At 39.8% G+C, this 26,030-nt stretch overlaps 1 protein-coding gene across 1 annotated transcript in view; it reads right to left on the bottom strand.

The window, feature by feature from the left end:
• Nucleotides 1-26,030, bottom strand: part of sema6bb (sema domain, transmembrane domain (TM), and cytoplasmic domain, (semaphorin) 6Bb) — a 521,655-nt gene that overhangs the window by 135,847 nt on the left and 359,778 nt on the right. Inside the window, exon 8 of the mRNA XM_062039291.1 lies at nucleotides 19,144-19,242. Coding sequence (XP_061895275.1) covers nucleotides 19,144-19,242 — 99 coding nt within the window. The remainder of the gene's footprint in view (nucleotides 1-19,143; nucleotides 19,243-26,030) is intronic.

Below are 26,030 nucleotides of genomic sequence, written 5' to 3'. Positions count from 1 at the left end.
TTACAAGAACAACAAAAAAATTGGCAATATTGTGATTAAAGTCAGAATTGTATATGACAAATGTCACCATTTTGCATTCAAAAGTAAAAATTTTACATAAAAAAAGTTATAATTTTACGAAAGAATATTGCAATGTTACAAAAGTAGAAATAGTCGACACATTGTGAGAAAAAGACTGCTTTTAGTTAATGAATTTTTTTTGTAATTGGTTTTTAATCTTCATTATTTACTTCAAGTTATTACAGTATGTCTATATATACGGTACATATTTATTTTATTTATTTAATTAATTTTGGCCAAAGGGGGCGGATTTCAATTTCTTACGCACACTTGTTTCCATATTGGGACCATGATTTATGTCCTAACTTGTTCAGCGGTCCTCATATGGAAGGTACTTTTCCTTGTTGATGTCTCAAGAAGGGTAGAAATACAAGAACACACACACACACACACACACACACACACACACACACACACACACACACACACACACACACACACACACACACACACACACACACACACACACACACACACACACACACACACACACACACTTTTGTATTTGTTACCTTCTTGAGACCTGAGAAAAATGCCTACCTCTGTAGAACCACCCTTTTGTATTTACAACATTAATAACACATACATACTATGCAAATATAAAAAAAGATTGAAAAGAGTCGTAATTTTACTCGACAAGTCACAATTGTATAAGAAAACTTTAAAATTTTGGCAATATTATAATAATCGGAATTTTGCTTGGCAAAATTACGACAAAAGTCACAATTTTAGTCAAATGTCTTTATCTTAAAAGAACAACAAAAAAAATTGGCAATATTGTGATTAAAGTCAGAATTTTGTCACCATTTTGCATTCAAAAGTACAAATTTTACATAAAACACTTATAATTTTACGAGAAAATATTGCAACGTTACAGAAACAGGAATATGAGAAATTGTTCGCAATTTTATAAGAAAGAAGTCGACACATTGTGAGAAAAATACTTTTAATTTTTTTCGTTTTGTTTGTAATTGGTTTTTAATCTTCATTATTTACTCCAAGTTATTACAGCATGTCTCTACATACACATTTATTTAATTTTTTAAAATTAATTTTGGCCAAAGGGGGCGCATTTCCATTTCTTACACACACTTGTTATTACATATGTTGACCAGAGGGGGAGCACTTTTAAGACAGACACAGTCAATTTGAAAAATCCCTCCCTTTTGGCACCACCCTAATTTTAATAGATTTCACCACCAGGGGTGCAAATGAGACATTCTCTATTAGATGCAATGGTTTTCCGTATTGGGACCATGATTTATGTCATCACTTGTTCACCTCATATGGAAGGTACTTTTCCTTGTTGATGTCTCAAGAAGGGTAGAAATACAACACACACACACACACACACACACACACACACACACACACACACACACACACACACACACACACACACACACACACACACACACACACACACACACACACACACACACACACACACACACACACACACACACACACACACACACACACACAAAAACATTCCTTTTTCAAACATTTATATGGTTGTTGGCGCTTCATAAGTCAACTTAATGGCAATCATAAAAGTTCCTCTGTATGATTCAGTCACTAAACCAATGAAAAAAAAAAAGACTTTTTCAGTAAGCTGCGAAAAAAATACACACACAGACAATAAAACGGGCCATTCTTTTGAACTAATCTAAAGTATTGGATAACTGAAATGCCTGAATTCACGGTGATTTCCCGAGAGCCAGAAAAGGTTGACATCACAGTTGTGTGTTGCGTTTGCGTGTTGCCACAAATGAAACATTAATCTGAAAGACAAAGTTGGATTCATTCGTGCATCGTTAAGTAACGTATTTGATTGACATAATGAGTGCCGTGCTGCTGTGATCGTGAAACTGATGAGAAAAAGGATAAGTTTGTTTGCAGTTGATTTCCTGCTACAAATATTAGTCTCATCTACAATTCATGTCTGCAGTTGTTTTTAATCATTATTCAGCTATAAATGTCCCTGTTGTTCAGCAATGCTTGATAGCAGTATCAAGGTTCAGTATATGCTGTTGAGTCTACGACAGATTTATTCGAGTTTATTAGTACTATTAAGGATACTTTCTTGATGCTAACAAATATCACCAAAGATGCTATAATGTGGTCATCCGTGTCAAATAAAGCACTTGGTTTTCCTGCACAACTAAGCTTTTAGTTTCTGTTATGAAAATACACAAAAATATTGTGGATTGGACCAACAATCACAATATTTATTACTAGGACTTAACATGACGTTAGTTGTTTTTTTTTTGCACAACCAGGTCTTCTTAGTTATACACTGTATTGCCAAAAGTATTTGGCCACCTGCCTTTACTCACATATGAACTTGAAGTGCCATACCATGGAATTGTCCAAAATGTTTTGGTATCCTGGAGCATTCAAAGTTCATTTCACTGGAACTAATGGGGCCAAGCCCAACTCCTGTAAAACAACCCCACACCATAATTCCTCCTCCACCAAATGTCACACTCGGCACAATGCAACCTCCAAACCCAGACTGGTCCATCAGATTGCCAGATGGAAAAGCGTGATTCATCACTCCAGAGAAGGCGTCTCCACTGCTCTAGAGTCCAGTGGCGACGTCCTTTACGCCACTGCATCCCACGCTTTGCATTGGACTTGGTGATGTATGGCTTAGATGCAGCTGCTCGGCCATGGAAACCCATTCCATTAAGCTCTCTGCGTACTGTACGTGGGCTAATTGGAAGGTGACATGAAGTTTGGAGCTCTGTAGCAACTGACTGTGCAGAAAGTCTTTGCACTATGCGCTTCAGCATCCGCTGACCCTCTCTGTCAGTTTACGTGGCCTACCACTTGGTGGCTGAGTTGCTGTTGTTCCCCAACTCTTCACTTTTCTTATAATAAAGTTGACTTTGGAATATTTAGGAGCGAGGAAATTTCACAACTGGATTTGTTGCACATCCTATGACAGTTCCACGCTGGAAATCACTGAGAGCAGGGGTGTCCAAACTTTTTCCACTGAGGGCCGCACACGGAAAAATTAAAGCATGTGGGGGCCATTTTGATATTTTGGGGCCATTTTGATATTTTTCATTCTCAAACCATAACAAAATACTGTATTTGGATTTTTTTTTACCTTTAGGGCTCCAGAGGATCATAAAGGGTCATGTTAACTGAATATTACATTTGAACTATTATCTTGTTTGTTTTATGCTCTTTTGTCAAAGAAAACAATGTTTTTGTATGGCAACATACAAAAACATATGCAATATATATGCAATATTTTCCACATAAAACATTTTAAAGTGAAATATTTGAAATAATTGGAGCCTTGAATAGGTTAATGAGTCATTATAACATTGTTATTTTTTTTTTTTTTTAGCAATGGCAAAAAAATAGAAATAAAGATAGACAAAAAAAAAAAAACAGCCTGCATGGCAGCTTTGTGTCAACATTGCACCTTTTTCTAGTGAGATTTCACCTCATTCCACTTTTTTTAACGTTTGTTTTAAATTTTTGTAATAGCATTTCCAGAATGTGTGGCGGGCCGGTAAACATTTGGTAGCGGGCCGCAATTGGCCCCCGGGCCGCACTTTGGACACCCCTGACTGAGAGCGACCCATTCTTTTACAAATGTTTGTAGAAACAGTCTCCATGCCTAAGTGTTTGATTTTATACACCGGGCCAAGTGATTAGGACACCTGATTCTCATCATTTGGATGGGTGGCCAAATACTTTTGGCAATATAGTGTAATTAGGCATAGCAACCACACAATAACACAAACTAATGTGATCTCTTGTCCTTTCTTTACGTTTAGTTCTGCTTTCAAACACTATTGATATAGTGGAGAATAAACTCGATTGCATCACAAAATGTTTCTCAAACAAATAAAATGTTCAAACAAACATTTTACAAAGTGATCTCTGCAGACACAAGCATGTTGTATTCCACAAGATGATGACAGTGATATTTTTAAGAGCCATTTCCTTTGACGCACTTTTTTCCCCCCTTGACTTTATTGACTTTATGAACCACTTCTTTCAGGACACTATGAAAGATCTTTTTTATCTCTGTATTTGATCGATTGGAATACCATAGAACAGAAGAGCAATACGGCATTTTCTGATCAAACTCTACACTCACTTCCACTTGTTTTAATGCTACACTCCAGCTGCTTGACCATCGTGTAAATTAAGCCGCAAAAAAACAAAACACGGATGTGACGTCATATGCAACCCACCTATATTGGCTTCATTTTAACAGAACATTTTACAACACATTCAACATATGTTTCCTATTGCACTCAAAGAACAATTTTAGAAGGTTAGAATAAAAATGTAAAGGCATTAAACACTTTGGGCTTTTCTTATTCCACTCAAAGAACAATCTACAAGTAGATATATATAACATATGTTATATATATATATAGGTTAGAATAGAATAGAAAGCTTTATTGACATTGTATTAAATGCTTCCAGATTTATGTTTGCCACTCTTGATCTGGCTTTAAGACATTAAAAAAACAACTATGGCTAAAAGTACACAAAAACACAATTTGGGCGGTTTTAACTGCTAAGGTTATCCAGGGTAAATCCCACCTAACCTTATCCTTGTCCACACACACACAATGGTCGTTTAAGACCCCCTCCCCCCCTCCGTCCGCCGGCGCAACGCAACCTAGTACGCATGTGCGGAAAATGCGCACGTCATAGTCACCTCCAGTGTTGCTTTGTGTGCAAGTTCTTAAATGTAACTTATCTGAACAATATCCAGTGTTGTGGTATTTCAATTAACTGGAATCCAGTGTGCTGTGGGGCCCTATTGTAGTGAATCACACCTGCGTCCCTTCACTGGCTCCCTGTGCGTTACCGAATCAATTTTAAACTCCTTTTATTTGTTTTTAAATGTCTAAACAACCTCGCGCCAACATATCTCTCTGACCTCCTTCAGCCTTACTGCCCCACCCGATCCCTAAGATCAGCCGATCAGCTGCTACTGACGGTCCCCGACACAAGGCTGAAGCTTAGAGGTGACAGAGCTTTCGCCGCTGCTGCTCCCAAGCTCTGGAACGACCTACCTCTGAGTGTTAGACAAGCCTCCTCTCTTCCTGTTTTTAAATCTCTCTTAAAAACATACTTTTATTCCATGGCTTTTAACACTGAGTGATATCCATCCTGCAATGGCGCCCCATAATACACCTGCTGTGAATCTGTTTTTATGTTTTATTTATTTATTTTTTATCGTGTTCTGTTTGTGTTGTGTTGTGTTTGCTCGGTTCTCGTATTATCTTTTAACCTGCCCATTGTACAGCACTTTGGTTACCCCTGTGGTAAATTCTAAATGTGCTTTATAAAAAAAGTTGATTTGATTTGATTTGATCTGAGTCATCATAAATTAATCAAATCTTTAATGGACATGTGAAAGTAAACAATGTGATAAAGAACATTTTATATCAATCAATCGAGGGATGTAGATATCTGGTCAGGACACTCCTCACTCTTTTGCCTTCACCTTCATTGTCCATTCCTTTTTGGTGACTTTACACACTCTGGACCTAGACGTTGAGTATGCGACATACATGGCGGACAATAACTGATAAAGTCTGCTTTGCCAGTCCAAAAGCATTCGCCGTTTTCCGTAGTCTTCCCTCGACGGTCAGGTAATACAACACACACGCTACCTTTTTTATCACATCCACGGGAGCCCGCATTCTCGTTGTCTCTCCTTCGACAAATGGACAAAGTTTTTCGGTAAGTAGAATCACAGCTGACCTGGACATTCGAAAGTTCTCTTGCCGTCTGAGATGTGTTGTATCCCATATAGCTGCAATCGCTTTCTCTTAAGGTATTCATGTGTGATTTACACAAGCGTCTGTACAGACGGAAGGAGAAACACGGGCATGTCTGGATGACTCGCCTCCATATTTCCAGTGGTTAGCTCCGAGTTACGAAACCGCTTTATTATGAAGCTGGCTGTGGCGCGTTTTTTGTGAAGTCTGGCATCACGTCCTCTCCGAACTCAATCAATGAGTCCATACAAAGCTAAAAGCCGAAGATTCAAGAAATAGACGGCGCACTTGCCCGTGTAAAAAAATTATCCAAGGAGGGGAACCTTGAATGATGAATTAGTGTGGCTGAAACGATGCTTAGGCTAAGTAATTATTCGTTTAAGGCAGCGGTGTCCAAAATTTTCCTGCTGAGGGCCGCACACTGAAATATCAAAGCAAGCGGGGGCCATTTTGATATTTTTTATTTAAAAAACCAATACAATATGTGTATAAAAAATATACATTTAGGCCTCCACTCAGGCTTGATCCTGGGGACCCCAAAGGGTTTAGGTACAAAAAATATTTAAAATGAGTCATTATTTAGTATTATTATTATTATTATTATCCAAGGTTTAAATCTCCAGATCAACATTAGGGCTATCTGTCAATATAAAGGTTTTTTTTTTTAAAGATTTACACTGTATGCTCTTGTTGTCAAAGAAAACCCTGTTTTTTTATGGAAAAAATACAAAATATGCAATATTTTCCCCCAATAACATTTTAAAGTGGAATATTTGAGATTATGTAATAATTGGAGGTCATAGCATAACTCATAACAACATTGAGTCATTATTATTTTTTGAGCAATGACACTTTAAAAAAAAAAAAAAAACATAAAAAAAAAAAAAAAGTCCCACTAATATTATTGGGGATCCAAAAGGGTCCTGCTCAGTAAAGTATTGAAAAATAAATCATACTTTTTTTTTTTTTTAACTTTTAACACAATAGTCTCAAGATCAACTTCAGATCTATCTGTCAATTATAACATTTATTGTTGTTTATGTTTTTTGTTTGTTCGTTTTAGGCCCTTGTTTAAAAAAAACAGCTTAGTTTTTTATATGGCAAACACAAAATATGCAACATTTTCCCCAAAGAATATCTCAAAGTGGAATATTTAATGTGACGTAATTGGAGCCTTGGATAGGTCAATAATTCATAATGACATTGATTTTGATTCATTATTATTTTTTAAAGAAAGAAACAGCCTGCATGCCAGCTTTGTGTTATTAGAGTAAACATTGAAACATTGTATTGTTACATTTCACCCGTTTGCTCTTTTATACCACTTTTTATGTTTTTAATTTTTTTTAATCGTATTTTTAGAATGTGCCACGGGGCCGTTGGGACATTCTGCTTTGTGACATTAAGAAGTGTCAAAAGAAAGTGTGTCCGTAGCTGTAAACATAGTTCTTCTGCTTTTCATGTTTTTAATGACTTTGTCCAATGATGTCATGGACACGCCCTATGCCGTTCACAATACATCGCAGTCCTGCGGGAATCCGCACCAGAGTTCCCTTGCAAGCTTGCCTGTTTGGTACATACCCACATTTTAAAGCTTTTCTGCGGCAGGGAAATCAAACCAAATGAATGATACAGTGTGCCTTGTTTCATTAAGACACGGACATAAATAAAACAGGAGCTGGCAATGTGATAATGAACTCATCCGATGTTTATTACTCCCCAAGAACAACATGAAATCAACCTGATGATTCACATTTATGATGATTCATATTTTTATGTTGTTTGAAGCAGCAATTGAGCGGAACGAGAGGTAGCTTTGGGAGGAAGGGAGTGAGTTGGATGGATCGAGGCTTAATGCTGCCGCCGCTTCGCTTGTAAGAGTGTTTGACAAATGGCCAGAGAAGGAAATAATTAGAGGCCAAATTGGTGGAGTCAGGTCAGTCCACGCTTGTTAGCTGGAACCTTTGTTGACTTTCAATGTTTTTTTCCCCCACTTCAGTTCTTGCTTTCTTAACACAGACACAAATGAAGCACATCTTCACCCTGGCAGAGTGAGATGTTTCCTTTTTTGGTGTACTTTGTCGTCCCTCTCTCAACATATGTGAAAGACTGCAAAGGTCGAGGCATGACTAGGTACTTTGTCCAAGCAAGTCTTGTTGCCATGGTGACCCCATATCAACTAAGTCGGGGGTCGACACATTTCATGTTGTGTTATCACAGGGGTGCCCATTACGTCGATCGCGAGCTACCGGTCGATCACGTCGGGTGTGTCAGTCCATCGCCAGCCAGGCATTAAAAAAATAGTCCTAAAAATGAGCGATCATAAATCTTCACTATGACGTCACTTTCGTCACTTGATTGACATTCACGGCACCCGAGGGTCTTCTGAGATGACGCTGGCTGCTGCCGTCTCATTATTAAGAAAAAATTACCAACAGGAAGGCGAGAAACACTTTTTATTTCAACAGACTCTGGCGCCGTACCTGTCGTCAAAACTCCAAAGACCGACTGCACAGTTGCACAATAAAAGCGCTGCTTCATCCTGCCTGCGCTAACAAAATAAGAGTCTCAGAAAGCTGGCGTGCACAAGCTAGCAAGCTACGGAGTTTGCCGCCAATGTATTGTCTTGTAAAGTGTATACAAAGGAGTATGGAAGCTGGACAAATAAGATGCCAAAAACCAACCACTTTCATGTGGTATTGGACAGAAAGGAGGACTTTATTTCTCCTCCATTTGAAAATGCGGACGTTATCAGCACCACTGTCTGATTCCTATCAAAGCAAGTCATCAGAATCAGGTAATACACCAACTTATATACTTGTCTTCATGAAAGAAAGGAATCTATAAGTGTTAAACATGCTTGTATTATCATTCAACACCTTTAACTTATTAATAATATTAACTATATGTGTTAAACATGCTTGCATTATCTTTAAACACCTCTAACCTGTTAACAATATTAACTATATGTGTTAAACATGCTTGTGTTATCTTTAAACACCTTTAACTTGTTAACAATATTAACTATATGTGTTAAACATGCTTGTATTAGCTTTAAACACCTTAAACTTGTTAACAATAGTAACTATGTGTTAAACATGCTTGTATTATCATTAAACACCTTTAACTTATTAACTATGTGTTAAACATGCTTGTATTATCATTAAACACCTTTAACTTGTTAATAATATTAACTATATGTGTTAAACATGCTTGTATTATCTTTAAACACCTTTAACTTGTTAACAATATTAACTATATGTATTAAACATGCTTGTATTATCATTAAACACCTTTAACTTGCTAACATTATTAACTATATGTGTTAAACATGCTTGTATTATCTTTAAACACCTTTAACTTGTTAACAATATTAACTATATGTATTAAACATGCTTGTATTATCATTAAACACCTTTAACTTGCTAACATTATTAACTATATGTGTTAAACATGCTTGCATTATCTTTAAACACCTTTAACTTGTTAACAATATTAACTATATGTATTAAACATGCTTGTATTATCATTAAACACCTTTAATTTATTAACAATATTAACTATATGTGTTAAACATGCTTGCATTATCATTAAACACCTTTAACTTGTTAACAAAAACATATCTTTCATAAATAAGTAAATATAAATTATATACGGTATATGAATGAGGTAGATCCCCACGACTTGATCAATTGAAAAGTAGCTCGCCTGCAGAAAAAGTGTGGGCACCCCTGTGTTATCATCTTTGAAATACAGCGGAACCTCATCATTTTTACCCGCCAATAGAAACGAATATACACTATATTGCCAAAAGTATTTGGCCACCCATCCAAATGATGAGAATCAGATGTCCTAATCACTTGGCCCGGTGTATAAAATCAAGCACTTAGGCGTGGAGACTGTTTCTACAAACATTTGTGAAAGAATGGGTCGCTCTCATTGATTTCCAGTGTGGAACTGTCATAGGATGCCACCTGTGCAACAAATCCAGTCGTGAAATTTCCTCGCTCCTAAATATCCCAAAGTCAACTTTATTATAAGAAAAGTGAAGAGTTTGGGAACAACAGCAACTCAGCCACCAAGTGGTAGGCCACGTAAACTGACAGAGAGGGGTCAGCGGATGCTGAAGCGCATAGTGCAAAGACTTTCTGCTCAGTCAGTTGCTACAGAGCTCCAAACGTCATGTGACCTTCCAATTAGCCCACGTACAGTACTCAGAGAGCTTCATGGAATGGGTTATCATGGCCGAGCAGCTGCATCTAAGCCACACATCACCCAGTCCAATGCAAAGCGTCGGATGCAGTGGTGTATCAGCAGTGTCCTCACTTACGGCTTTTTAGTGTGGTTTGCTAGCCGCACTAAAGCAAACCAAAAGGCCCTCCAGCGAGTGGTTAAAGCGGCGGGGAAAATTACAAGGACGATACTCCTAGAGATGAGTGCCATGTACACAACTCGCTGCCTAAAGCGAGTACACAACATCCTGAAGGACAGATACCACCCAGCACATGGCCTCTTCAACCGGCTACCCTCTGGAAGGAGGTATAGATCGATTCGCGCCAGGACCAGCAGAATGTCTCACAGTCTGTATCCCCAGGCTGTGAGACTGCTAAATGAACAGCCTGCCCCTTTGCATCTTATTACCTCACTCTTCACCACCTCAATAATTGTGCTCTGGACATTGCATTGCTGCAACATCAACGTAACACCCATCAGACATCTGACTGTTCCCACCCCCACACCCCTCTATTCGCCATCTTCCTGACAGTGCTAAATTGTAAACTATGGTCAACCTGCACTTCAATGCAGTTTCTATGCCGCTGGACAAAGCTCAAACAAAATCTCATTGACATGTGTGACTTAAAGGCCTACTGAAATGATTTTTTTTATTTAAACGGGGATAGCAGATCTATTCTATGTGTCATACTTGATCATTTCGCGATATTGCCATATTTTTGCTGAAAGGATTTAGTATAGAACAACGACGATAAAGATTGCAACTTTTGGTATCTGATAAAAAAAAGGCTTGCACCTACCGGAAGTAGCGTGACGTAGTCAGTTGAACATATACGCAAAGTTCCCTATTGTTTACAATGATGGCCGCATGAAGTGAGAGAGATTCGGACCGAGAAAGCGACAATTTCCCCATTAATTTGAGCGAGGATGAAAGATTTGCGGATGAGTAAAGTGCAAGTGAAGGACTAGTGGGGAGTTGAAGCTATTCAGATAGGGAAGATGCTGTGAGAGCCGGGGGTGACCTGATATTCAGCTGGGAATGACTACAACAGTAAATAAACACAAGACATATATATACTCTATTAGCCACAACACAACCAGGCTTATATTTAATATGCCACAAATTAATCCTGCATAAAAACACCTGCGTGTTTGTTACGCTAGCTCCTAGCTCCTCTGCTAGCTCCTAGCTCCATAGAACACGCCAATACAATTCAAACACCTGATCAACACACACAATCACTCAGCCCAAAAGACCGTTCACCTAACCCAAGGTTCATAAAGCTTATATATTTTTAAAAAGTTACGTACATACGCAAAAAAAAGTTGCGCACATACGGTCAAGCGATCAAATGTTTAGAAGCCAAAGCTGCATACTCACAGTAGCACGTCTGCGTCTTTGTCATCCAAATCAAAGTAATCCTGGTAAGAGTCTGTGTTGTCCCAGTTCTCTACAGGCGTCTGTGTATCGAAGTCAAAAGTCCTCCTGGTTAGAGTCTCTGTTATCCGAGTTCTTCCATCTTGACTGCATCTTCCGGGAATGTAAACAAAGAAGCGCCGGCTGTGTACTGTTGTTGCTGACTACGTTCGAAAAATACGTCCATTTCGCACCGACAACTTTCTTCTTTGCTTGCTCAGCTTCCTTCTCCATAATGCAATGAACATGATTGCAACAGATTCACGAACACAGATGTCCAGAATACTGTGGAATTATGAAATGAAAACAGAGCTTTTTCGTATTGGCTTCAATGTGGAAGGCATACCCGTGTTCCCCGGTCTACGTCACGCGCATACGTCATCCTCAGAGGCGTTTCGAACCGGAAGTTTAGCGGCAAATTTAAAATGTCACTTTATAAGTTAACCCGGCCGTATTGGCATGTGTTATAATGTTAAGATTTCATCATTGATATATAAACTATCAGACTGCGTGGTCGGTAGTAGTGGGTTTCAGTAGGCCTTTAAGTGTTATTATGACAATGACAATAAAGGAATTGATTGATTGATTGATTGATTGATTGATAAAGCATATCACCACTGGACGCTAGAGCAGTGGAGACGCCTTCTCTGGAGTGATGAATCACGCTTTTCTATCTGGCAATCTGATGGACCAGTCTGGGTTTGGAGGTTGCCAGGAGAACGCTACATTTCGGACTGCATTGTGCCGAGTGTGAAATTTGGTGGAGGAGGAATTATGGTGTGGGGTTGGTTTTTCAGGAGTTGGGCTCGGCCCCTTAGTTCCAGTGAAAGGAACTTTGAATGCTCCAGGATACCAAAACATTTTGGACAATTCCTTAGGATGACACTTTTAGTTCATATGTGAGTAAAAGCAGGTGGCCAAATACTTTTGTGCTTTGTTGTGCAAACCTTGTCACCGTGTACCAAGGTTTCATCCGCCCTCTTTGTGCCCGGCTAAATAAAACGCAAAATAGTGCTCGAAAAACAGTGATGAGTGTTGATGAATCATATTGCGCGTGCTGTGTATTAATATTTGCATCTTCTCCTCCCAGTATTGTGGGCTTTTTGATTACCAGCTTATATTCTGCATTTTCATGAAGACTAGAGACACAAAATGGATTGCACGCCTTATTCTGCTCACTTTAACGGACGCAATGTCAGGCCTGGGTCGCACCGCTGCGAGGGTCGTGTCCCCAACATGCAGGGTGAGCGGCAGCAAGTAGCTTGGAGCTGAGAATGATATTTGAATTCCAAAAACCACGACAAAACAACAAGAGCGATTGTCGCCAGGAGTGCGGGTGAAGTGTACGGTAGTACACAAGTTAAATGATCATGGCCTAGCACAGGGGTCGACGACCCATTGGACCAATTACAAAAAACAAATCCGTCTGGAATGAAAAGTCGTATATAAGTGTTATAATGAAGGCAACACATGATGTAAGTGTCTATATTAGCCTACTATCAAATTGACTATGTGTCGCAGGCTGAAGCAAATCTTCGTTGACAGAAATGTTGAAATATACACTACCGTTCAAAAGTTTGGGGTCACATTGAAATGTCCTTATTTTTGAAGGAAAAGCACTGTACTTTTCAATGAAGATAACTTTAAACTAGTCTTAACTTTAAAGAAATACACTCTATACATTGCTAATGTGGTAAATGACTATTCTAGCTGCAAATGTCTGGTTTTTGGTGCAATATCTACATAGGTGTATAGAGGCCCATTCCCAGCAAATATCACTCCAGTGTTCTAATGGTACAATGTGTTTGCTCATTGGCTCAGAAGGCTAATTGATGATTAGAAAACCCTTGTGCAATCATGTTCACACATCTGAAAACAGTTTAGCTCGTTACAGAAGCTACAAAACTGACCTCCCTTTGAGCAGATTGAGTTTCTGGAGCATCACATTTGTGGGGTCAATTAAACGCTCAAAATGGCCAGAAAAAGAGAACTTTCATCTGAAACTCGACAGTCTATTCTTGTTCTTAGAAATGAAGGCTATTCCACAAAATTGTTTGGGTGGCCCCAAACTTTTGAACGGTAGTGTAATATTTATTCTACACATTTTTACAACATTAGAAACCATTAGTAAATCAGAGGCTACTCAGAAAGTGAGATAACTCCTGGAAATGACTGGCTTTTAATGGCCAAGGGATGGTATAGATGTGTGTGTCCAAGTTAAGGTTGTCTTCCTTTAATAGATTTATTACAATCTTTGGCAAGCTAGGTAATGTTTGCTGTGGTCTGGAACAACATGGCACACAAACAACTATCAGAAATGTAGCCAATATTACATACAGATAATGTGTCATGAGACATGCAAAACTAAATTATATACAAAGAGGATAAAAGTAAAGGATATTAAATGAGCTCAAATATACCTACAAATGAGGCATAATGATGCAATATGTACATACAGCTAGCCTAAATAGCATGTTGGCATTGATTAGCTTGCAGTCATGCACTGACCAAATATGCCTGATTAGCACTCCAACAAGTCAATAACATCAACAAAGCGCACCTTTGTGCATTCACACACAGTATAAAACGTTTGGTGAACAACATGAGACAAAGAAGGAGTGGAAGATTTTACATGTAATCAAACTGTTGCGTCACAGTCCACACTATGGTGAGTTCAAGAATCGCTGAAATTAGTAGGACAAAAGGATGTTCACCAAATACTCAGTGAAGCATACACACAAACATATTAAACAGTGGGCTTTCTAACAATAGGGAAGATTTGTGTCATGTTTGTCCTCAAACAAAAAACATAGTAATTTTCAATCCTTTTTTAAAAATGCTCCAGGGAGCCACTAGTGCGGCGCTAAAGAGCTGCATGCGGCTCTAGAGCAGCCGGTTGCTGACCCCCGGCCTAGAACATAAACGTAAACAGTCGCCAGTGGCAAACAACAGACCGAGGACGAGTGCAACATAATTGGACGGTCGGAAATAACAAATATTGCACACACCGTTTATTCAGCAACATCCTTTTATAATTTCATAGCTGCTACATGACTTAAGCGGCTCATTAAAATCAATCAATTGATGTGTTTTGATTTCATTACATTTTTTTAATGACATTGTGAAAACTTATTGAAGGTATGCATTTTTTGCAATCTTGAGCAAAGTAGTGCAGCCTCCGCCGATGCACCTTCAGCGGTAAAAAAAAAAAGAAAAAAGAAAAAAAGAGGGGTTGTCCATAAAAAGTCGTGAATGTCTCCTGCTTGTTTGACAACATAGCAAAACGCTGAAGGTAAAAGCATGATAAAGGGAATGTGCAATGATTTGCAAATCCTTTTCAACTTATATTCAATTGAATAGACTGCAAAGACAAGATATTTAATGTTTGAACTGAAAAACTTATTTTTTGTTGTTGCAAATAATCATTAACTTAGAATTTAATGGCAGCAACACATTGCAAAAAAGTTGGGACAAGGGCATTTTTACCACTGTGTTACATGGCCTTTCCTTTTAACAACACTCAGTAAACGTTTGGGAACTGAGGAGACACATTTTTGAAGCTTTTCAGGTAGAATTCTTTCCCATTCTTGCTTGATGTACAGCTTAAGTTGTTCAACAGTCCAGGGGTCTCTGTTGTGGTATTTTAGGCTTCATATTGCGCCACACATTTTCAATGGGAGACAGGTCTGGACTACAGGCAGGCCAGTTTAGTACCCGCACTCTTTTACTATGAAGCCACGCTGTTGTAACACGTGGCTTGGCATTGTTTTGCTGAAATAAGCAGGGGCGTCCATGATAACGTTGCTTGGATGGCAACATATGTTGCTCCAAAACTTGTATGTACCTTTCAGCATTAATGGCGCCTTCACAAAAGTGTAAGTTACCCATGCCTTGGGCACTAATACACCCCAATACCATCACAGAGGCTGGCTTTTGAACTTTGCGCCTACAACAATCCGGAAGGTTCTTTTCCTCTTTGGTCCGGAGGACACGACGTCCACAGTTTCTTAAAAACAATTTGAAATGTGGACTCATCAGACCACAGAACACTTTTCCACTTTGCATCAGTCCATCTTAGATGAGCTCAGGCCCAGCGAAGCCGGCGGCGTTTCTGGGTGTTGTTGATAAATGGCTTTCGCTTTGCATAGTGGAGTTTTAACTTGCACTTACAGATGTAGCGACCAACTGTAGTTACTGACAGTGGTTTTCTGAAGTGTTCCTGAGCCCATGTGGTGATATCCTTTACACACCGATGTCTCTTTTTGATGCAGTACCGCCAGAGGGATCAAAGGTCCGTAATATCATTGCTTACGTGCAGTGATTTCTCCAGATTCTCTGAACCTTTTGATGATATTACGGACCGTAGATGGTGAAATCCCTAAATTTCTTGCAATAGCTCGTTGAGAAATGTTGTCCTTAGACAATTTGCTTACGCATTTGTTGACAAAGTGGTGACACTCGCCCGATCCTTGTTTGTGAATGACTGAGCATTTCATGGAAGCTGCTTTTATACCCAATCATGGCACCCACCTGTTCCCAATTAGCCTGTTCACCTGTGGGATGTTCCAAATAAGTGTTTGATGAGCATCCCTCAACTTTCTCAGTCTTTTTTGCCACTAGTGCCATCTTTTTTGAAACATGTTGCAGGCATCAAATTCCAAATGAGCTCATATTTGCAAAAAATAACAAAGTTTTCCAGTTCGAACGTTAAATATCTTGTCTTTGCAGTCTATTCAACTGAATATAGGATTTGCAAATCATTGTATTCTGTTTTTATTTACGATTTACACAACGTGCCAACTTCACTGGTTTTGGGGTTTGTGCAATGACCTGGATGAATGAAAGTAATGAAATGAAAGTAATATTACAATGACTATTTATTTCGCTGCAGCGTACGCCAGCTCGCTCCACCCACTCAAAAACCCTCCGGCGGAGCTTGACACGGTATAGCAGCAGAGGGAGCCCAAAATACAAATGACTAGTTTAACTATGATGGGTGGAATTTTTTTTTTTTTTTTGGCAGAACACGAGCGACTGGAACTGCCTGACATGCCTGAAAATGTCAAGGTGGCCACAGGCACTACGCAAACAATGCACATTTGCACCTGAGCAAGCGTACTAATTGTGGCGTGGAAGCACCTGGTAAATACATTCACATTGTGTGTGTGTGTTCTGGCAATGCTTACTTAATGGGGACATCACTCTGTTTACACAGTCACCTTTAGGGGACCTCTGACGGTATGGGGACAAAAAAACAGGTCCCCTAAAGCAGTGGTTCTCAACCTTTTTTCAGTGATGTACCCCCTGTGAACAGTTTTTTCATTCAAGTACCCCCTAATCAGAGCAAAGCATTTTTGGTTGAAAAAAAGAGATAAAGAAGTAAAATACAGCACTATGTCATCAGTTTCTGATTTATTAAATTGTATAACAGTGCAAAATATTGCTTATTTGTTGTGGTCTTTCTTGAACTATTTTGAAAAAAAGATATAAAAATAACTAAAAATTTGTTGAAAAATAAACCAGTGATTCAATTATAAATAAAGATTTCTACACATAGAAGTAATCATCAACTTAAAGTGCCCTCTTTGGGGATTGTAATAGAGATCCATCTGGATTTATGAACTTAATTCTAAACATTTCTTCACAAAAAAAGAAATCTTTAACATCAATATTTATGGAACATGTCCACAACAAATCTAGCTGTCAACACTGAATATTGCATTGTTGCATTTCTTTTCACAGTTCTTTTTGACAAGACATTTAAAAAAAATCTCACGTACCCCTTGGCATACCTTCAAGTACCGCCAGGGGTACGCGTACCCCCATTTGAGAACCACTGCCCTAAAGGGAAACCTTTTTAAATGATAGTCAGATCCGTTCTGAAGATGCCTAAGTAATTTTTAAGCTTTGGTTATAAGATTTGCTTTAACATTTAAGAGGTGAAACTTCCTATAAGAGGACAGCTGTAGTGCTGTATTCTGAGGATCATGTCATATTTAAAGGCCTACTGAAATTATTTTTTTTTATTTAAACGGGGGTAGCAGATCCATTCTATGTGTCATACTTGATCATTTCGCGATATTGCCATATTTTTGCTGAAAGGATTTAGTAGAGAACATCGACGATAAAGTTTGCAACTTTTGGTCGCTGATAAAAAAAGCCTTGCCTGTACCGGAAGTAGCGTGACGTCGCAGGTTGAAAGGCTCCTCACATTTCCCCATTGTTTACACCAGCAGCGAGAGCGATTCGGGCCGAGAAAGCGACGATTACCCCATTAATTTGAGCGAGGATGAAAGATTCGTGGATGAGGAACGTGAGAGTGAAGGACTAGAGTGCAGTGCAGGATGTATATTTTTTCGCTCTGACCGTAACTTAGGTACAAGCTGGCTCATTGGATTCCACACTTTCTCCTTTTTCTATTGTGGATCACGGATTTGTATTTTAAACCACCTCGGATACTATATCCTCTTGAAAATGAGAGTCGAGAACGCGAAATGGACATTCACAGTGACTTTTATCTCCACAACAATACATCGGTGAAGCACTTTAGCTACGGAGCTAACGTGATAGCATCGTGCTTAAATGCAGATAGAAACAAAAGATATAAGCCCCTGACTGGAAGAATAGACAGAAGATCAACAATACTACCAAATTCTGGACATGTAACTACACGGTTAATGCTGTACTGCCTGGCAAAGCCTAGCAATGCTGTTGCTAACGACACCATTGAAGCTAACTTAGCTACGGGACCTCAACAGAGCTATGCTAAAAACATTAGCCATCCACCTACGCCAGCCCTCATCTGCTCATCAACACCCGTGCTCACCTGCATTCCAGCGATCGAAGGCGCGACGAAGAACTTCACCCGATCATCGATGCGGTCGGCGGCTAGCGTCGGATAGCGCGTCTGCTATCCAACTCAAAGTCCTCCTGGTTGTGTTGCTGCAGCCAGCCGCTAATACACCGATCCCAACTACAACTTTCTTCTTTGCGGTCTCCATTGTTCATTAAACAAATTGCAAAAGATTCACCAACACAGATGTCCAGAATACTGTGGAATTTTGCGATGAAAACAGAGCTGTTTGTATTGGATACAATGGTGTCCGAATACTTCCGTTTCAACCATTGACGTCACGCGCAGACGTCATCATACATACACGTTTTCAACCGGAAGTTTCGCGGGAAATTTAAAATTGCACTTTAGAAGTTAACCCGGCCGTATTGGCATGTGTTGCAATGTTAAGATTTCATCATTGATATATAAACTATCAGACTGCATGGTCGGTAGTAGTGGGTTTCAGTAGGCCTTTAATTTGAACTTTATTTATTTATTTTTTAATTTTTTTAAATGGTCCTCAGTGGTCACGTACAAATTTGTGTGAATTATGCAAAATTATTTAAATTTGGTCCCCATGAACCATATTAACTCTGTTTTTCCCCAGGGTCCCCCAGTAAGAATGATCAGCACATTACTTCATCAATCCAGAGATTTAAAGACGTGTATGAGCTAACGGGGCAGTGGCCATTGTACCTCATTTTTTTTTATGCCTCCACAATCTGTAGAAAGGGTGGTCCCCACAAGTGATGATCAAAAACTTGGTCCCCATTCCAAATTATAACCAGTATGTGTGTGTGTGTGTGTGTGTGTGTGTGTAGACTTACGGTGTAGTTGGCGCAGAGCGGGTTGAAGGCGTTGGTGCCGCACACAAACAAGCCCCCGTGCCTGCTGAGAAGCACCTTCATGAAATTCCGGCATTCGTCCTAAAGGAGGGGGGTGGGGTTTGGGGGAAGAAAAAAAAAAAAAAAAAAAAAAAAGTCTTGATCAGTCAACTGTGGTGACAGAGTGAAAAAGTGCCTTCGTTTTTCGCAGAGTGATTATCTAAACAGCTCGGTGAAATGAAGCTTTTCACTCGCCTGATGTGTGGAATTATTTCACCATTAACGCTGTCAGTCAAACTGAGAGAGTCTGAATGCGGCCTGTCGAGACTTAAAGTGTGTGTACGCGCACACACACACACACACACACGCACGCACACACACACACACACGCACACACACACACGCACACACACGCTGATTGACAGACTGTAATCCAAACCAGCCCGGGGATCTTAAAACAAACGGCATATTGAAAGCTAATTTCTTCGCCGTGACACTTCAAAGCAGATCGAGTCAGATGACAGAAAAAAAAATAAAAATCAAGCGTGCTTTTAAAATGAAAAGTCACGCAGCGCCCCGCCAGTCAACAGTGTCTAATAAAGACGAATGACTGTCAGTGTGTTCGTGTTTGAGGGCGCTAAACCTACGCAACCTCTGGCGTGAAATTTGCATTACGATGTACCGACAATAAACCCATGTTGTTATTATGTAGGACGCCTTTGCTGTAGGGCAGCAGTGTATGTTGATGCTGTACTGAGAGATATGACTAATGAATGAATAACCATTATTATTCACATCATTTCAGCAACAAAGAATACTATTTACTTTGGCTGTTTACTTCTCTGCTTGTAGGCCACAGTAAGGAGAATGTCTATTAAAGTGGAGCTATTATGCAAAACCAATTTTTAAAATTTTTTTTTTACCTATGGTACCTGTTCTTGTGAGTTTAGTGAAATCAAACCTTGGAGGCATGGCGGAGATACACTATATTGCCAAAAGTATTTGGCCACCTGCCTTGACTCACATATGAACTTAAAAGTGCCAACCCATTCCTAACCCATAGGGTTCAATATGATGTCGGTCCACCTTTTGCAGCTGTTACAGCTTCAACTCTTCTGGGAATTAAATTACATTAGCGACAAAATAGAGGAAAACACAAATAAGCCACGTGAGCTCTGGAAAATCCTCAACAACCAGCTTCCCGGTTGCAGCCAGAAACTTAAAACCAGACTCACCAACATCAGCATCAAGGAGGGTTACTCTCTCATTACAGACAAAATGGAGGTAGCGAGCAGACTTAACGCCTTTTTCACCAGCATAGCCGCAACTCTTGTCAACAAGCTGTCCCACCACTCTGGTCGCTTTGGTGTAGAACACATTAAAGCCTTCTACAGAAAGCTAGGAGTATCCAACAACGATTTCAAATTAGAAATGGTTTTAGCTGATGAGGTGCTTAAAAAATTGAGCGCGCTCCACCCAAACAAGGCCAACGGCCTTGACAATATCCCCTCCAGATTCCTCAGGGACTCTGCCTCAATCATTGCCCCTATCATCACACACATAATAAACCTCTCAATTTCACAAGGCCAAGTACCAAAAGATTTTAAGATAGCAAGAGTAACTCCCCTCTTTAAAAAAGGAAGCAAATTGGAACCTGGCAACTATCGACCTGTTTCTATTCTCAGTTCCATTTCGAAAGCAATGGAAAAAATAGTTTATGAACAGGTCGATAGTTACCTTGCCACTAATAAACTCATGTACAAATTCCAATCCGGCTTCAGAACTAACCATTCCACTGACACATGCCTTCTCTCTCTGACCGACCACATCAAACATGAGGTGGACGCGGGCAAATACTGCGGCATGGTCATGCTTTACCTTTAGAAGGCCTTTGACACCGTTAACTACGAATACTGTTGGATAAACTCAGAGCAATCGGATTTAACAAAAGCTCATCAAGCTGGATGCAATCTTACTTGGAGGGGAGGGAACAGGTGGTAGAGGTGAATGGCACCGTGTCCCCCCCCCCTCTCAGTAAGCTGTGGAGTCCCCCAAGGCAGTATATTAGGGCCTTTACTGTTCCTAATATACATAAACATGTCATCAGCATGCGACTGTGAATTGTTTTTGTTTGCGGATGACTCGGCCTTGCTGGTATCAGACAGGGACAAGTCACAGGTGGAGAAAATCCTCAGTGCTGAACTCTGTAGAACTTGCACCTGGCTCGCTGACAACAAGCTATCCATACACTTGGGTAAAACGGAATCCATCCTGTTTGGGTCCCACATCAACCTTAAGAAAGTCAATGACTTCACTATAAAAGTGGGTGACATTGTTATCACAAGGGAAGATGAGGTCACCTACCTAGGTTCCATTCTAGAGACTAACCTTTCCTGTGATAAAATGGCAACCGAGGTAATCAAAAAGGTCAACCAACGAACGAGATTTCTCTATAGAATCTCCTCTCTGGTCAACAAAAGCACCTTGAGGATTCTGGCGGGAACTCTCGTTCAACCCTTTTTCGATTACGCATGCACCTCCTGGTACCCTAGCACCTCCAAATCCCTCAAATCTAAACTCCAAACATCCCAGAACAAGCTAGTCAGATTACTTCTAGACCTCCACCCCAGATCACACCTCACTCCTACCCACTTCTCCAAAGTGGGCTGGCTCAGGGTGGAGGACAGAGTAAAACAACTTGCACTGAGCCTAGTCTATAAAATCCGCTACAGCTCCCTGATACCGAAGTACATGTCAAACTACTTCCTTAACGTAAATGAGCACCATAACCACAACACCAGGGGGAGCTCCACTAACCACGTTAAACCCAGATTCCGATCTAACATAGGTCTTAACTCATTCTCTTTCTATGCCACATCAATATGGAATGCGTAAAAGAAAGGGCATCTCTATCCTCCTTCAAAACCGCAATAAAAGTACACCTCCAGGCAACTACAACCCTAAACTAACACCCTCCCTGGATTGTAAATAATCAAACGTAGTTACTTTTTCTTATGCCTTCTGATCTCTCTTTCCATGTCCACTACTTGCTGTACATATCCTACCAAGTCAGTCCTACACTGTTTCAATATCCATTTCTCTGATGATGCAATTGTTGATGCTGATTGTTGATGACAGAAGTGTTGATACCAGCCAAACCTACCCCCCCCCCCCCACACCCCCCTCCATATCCCACATCCTGGATTGTAAATAATGTAAATAATTCAATGTATATACTCTGATGATTATCTTGTGTGATGACTGTATTATGATGATAGTATATATTTGATAGTATATATCTGTATCATGAATCAATTTAAGTGGACCCCGACTTAAACAAGTTGAAAAACTTATTTGGGTGTTACCATTTAGTGGTCAATTGTACGGAATATGTACTTCACTGTGCAATCTACTAATAAAAGTTTCAATCAATCAATCAATCAAGGCTGTCCACAGGGTTACGGAGTGCGTTTATGGGAATTTTCCAGTCACTGATGCTGGTCGAGAAGGCCTGGCTCTCAGTCTCCGTTCAATTCATCCCAAAGGTGTTCTATCGGGTTCAGGTTACGACTCTGTGCAGGCCAGTTAAGTTCATCCACACCAGACTCTGTCATCCATGTCTTTATGGACCTTGCTTTGTGCACTAGTGCACAGTCATGTTGGAAGAAGAAGGGGCCCGCTCTAAACTGTTCTCACAAGGTTGGGAGCATGGAATTGTCAAAAATGTTTTGGTATCCTGGAGCATTCAAAGTTCCTTTCACTGGAACTAAGGGGCCAAGCCCAACTCCTGTAAAACAACCCCACACCATAATTCCTCCTCCACCAAATTTCACTCTCGGCACAATGCAATCCGAAATGTACCGTTCTCCTGGCAACCTCCAAACCCAGACTAGTCCGTCAGATTGCCAGATGGAAAAGCGTGATTCATCACTCCAGAGAAGGCGTCTCCACTGCTCTAGAGTCCAGTGGCGACGTGCTTTACACCACTGCATCCCACGCTTTGCATTGGACTTGGTGATGTATGGCTTAGATGCAGCTGCTCGGCCATGGAAACCCATCCCATGAAGCTCTCTGCATACTGTACGTGGGCTAATTGGAAGGTCACATGAAGTTTGGAGCTCTGTAGCAACTGACTGTGCAGAAAGTCTTTGCACTATGCACTTCAGCATCCGCTGACCCTCTCTGTCAGTTTACGTGGCCTACCACTTGGTGGCTGAGTTGCTGTTGTTCCCAAACTCTTCACTTTTCTTATAATAAAGTTGACAGTTGACATTGGAATATTTAGGAGCGAGAAAATTTCACGACTGGATTTGTTGCACAGGTGGCATCCTATGACAGTTCCACGCTGGAAATCACTGAGAGCGGCCCATTCTTTCACAAATGTTTGTAGAAACAGTCTCCATGCCTAAGTGCTGGATTTTATACACCAAGTTATTAGGACACCTGATTCTGATCATTTGGATCGGTAGCCAAGTACTTTTGGCAATATAGTGTATTTATAAAACAATCTTGCCTTCCTTCATACTTCCTCCAAACGAGCTGTTTGGAATTTTCCCCAATTTGTGACATTTTTCCCAAGTGTCTATCCCCATAGATGGAAGAAATTTACCCAAAGAACTTTGCGCAAGTCTGCCAATGTAGTCCAAGGCTGTAGTCAATAAGTTCCTTCTTTTTCTCTTTCTACTTGTTGTGGGGCAGACTGGAAGTGTCAAAAGATGGAGCTAACTGTTTTAATGACATTCAGACTTTACTTAAATCAATAACGGAACAGCATCTCCTCATCCGGAAACAACAACAACGCCGGAAATGTGTCCCGTGAAAAACCGTCAGACCGGAACTCTCGGATAACTAAAGTTCCTCGGCTGAATAATGTAAACTCACTACACCGGTATGTTTTAGCGCTTTCATGGCGCGTTTACTGACAGATATAAGTAAGAACTTTACACTACTTTGTATTAGAAATGGCAACAGCAGAGGATGAATGTCCCATAACAAGAAGATAGAGAAAAAGAAGAAGCTTATCGACTATGGTGTTGGCACGGACTACAAAGGCGACAAATTTTCAGGATTTATGCGGATCCCAAATACACATCAGCAGGTACCAGAAGGTAAGAAAAGTTGGTTTTGCATAATATTGCAAAACAAAACGCCAGATAATATGTCTGCGATTTTGCAATCATTATATACACACACCGTAGTAATAGGCGTATGTTGAAGCACAGTACGTCTGACTATGGTAGCCGTAATGCGCTGGCAATCCATCAAGCGGTAACACTGTACGGTAGCATTGTTTATAAGTTAAAGTTGGGGAAGGTTGCAACAATGGAGTCGGAAGAGATGGAAAGTAGAAGAAAATGTATAGGAAGTCACGAAAAAAGAGCAAATATAGAAAGAGCGTACGAGGAAAATATGGAAGGAGATGCCAGGAAAAAGATTACGAAAATTTGAAGTATATTATTCAACACGAAGCCAAGTGACACTAACGGAGTGAATAAGAAAATAGGAGAAGTTGAAATGGTGAAAATTCTAAGAGACGGAAATCTACTGATAAAATGTAAAAATGCAAAGCGAAGAAATAGAGCAATGAATCTTAAAACATATTTTGAAAGGAGGGGATAGAAAGCAAGATTGAGGGTGAAGGGAGAAGAACTAGAGGTGTGGTGACAGGAATCCTTGTACAAGCCAAACTGGAGGAAATATAGGAGGAAATCAAAGGAGGACATGTCACTGAAATTAAGAGACTGTTTACGTTTAGAGAGAAGAAAACAACAGGAAGTGAGTCATTGTTGTTGCATTTCGGGGGGAGAAGTATTGCCGAGACGCATTATGATAGGTTATGGGAGCTATTATGTTAGACTGTAAGTTCCACTGCCGACAGGGTGTTCAATTTGTCAAAGATATGAACACAAAGCCAGAGTATGTAGTGCTAAACCACATTTTGAGAGGTGTGGAGGAGAACAGGACCATGGAGAATGTGGACCCCATGTCACTGTGGGGGAAGTCATTCAGCAGTTTATGGGGTTGTGTATAGGGCTGGTCGATATGGACGAACAAGTACACTACCGTTCAAAAGTTTGGGGTCACATTGAAATGTCCTTATTTTTGAAGGAAAAGCACTGTACTTTTCAATGAAGATAACTTTAAACTAGTCTTAACTTTAAAGAAATACACTCTATACATTGCTAATGTGGTAAATGACTATTCTAGCTGCAAATGTCTGGTTTTTGGTGCAATATCTACATAGGTGTATAGAGGCCCATTCCCAGAAACTATCACTCCAGTGTTCTAATGGTACAATGTGTTTGCTCATTGGCTCAGAAGGCTAATTGATGATTAGAAAACCCTGGTGCAATCATGTTCACACATCTGAAAACAGTTTAGCTCGTTACAGAAGCTACAAAACTGACCTTCCTTTGAGCAGATTGAGTTTCTGGAGCATCACATTTGTGGGGTCAATTAAACGCTCAAAATGGCCAGAAAAAGAGAACTTTCATCTAAACCTCGACAGTCTATTCTTGTTCTTAGAAATTAAGGCTATTCCACAAAATTGTTTGGTTGACCCCAAACTTTTGAACGGTAGTGTATATCTCGATATATTTTTACTTAAACTCCATATTCGATATATATCTGGATATATTTTCCGGTGAAAGTATACATATAAAGATTTTTGAGCGAGGTTCAGTGAAATTGAAGTGAATGACAAGTGTACTGTAAACACTTTTATTAAGCCAGTTAGTCAAGATGGGTATTAACAGCACAGAAAATAAACTGTTTAAGTAGCACAGAATTACATAACAAATAAAATAGAAAAATATAATTTCTACGTAAAAAAAATAACATAGCTGTGCAAATAATACAAAATGTATCAAACTCAGATTAAAAAAACAACA

The sequence above is a fragment of the Entelurus aequoreus genome, linkage group LG27, assembly GCF_033978785.1.
Source record: "Entelurus aequoreus isolate RoL-2023_Sb linkage group LG27, RoL_Eaeq_v1.1, whole genome shotgun sequence".
Lineage (NCBI taxonomy): Eukaryota > Metazoa > Chordata > Actinopteri > Syngnathiformes > Syngnathidae > Entelurus > Entelurus aequoreus.
The sequence above is the reverse complement of the archived record's forward strand: the minus strand, read 5'-3'. Positions and strand labels throughout refer to the sequence as shown.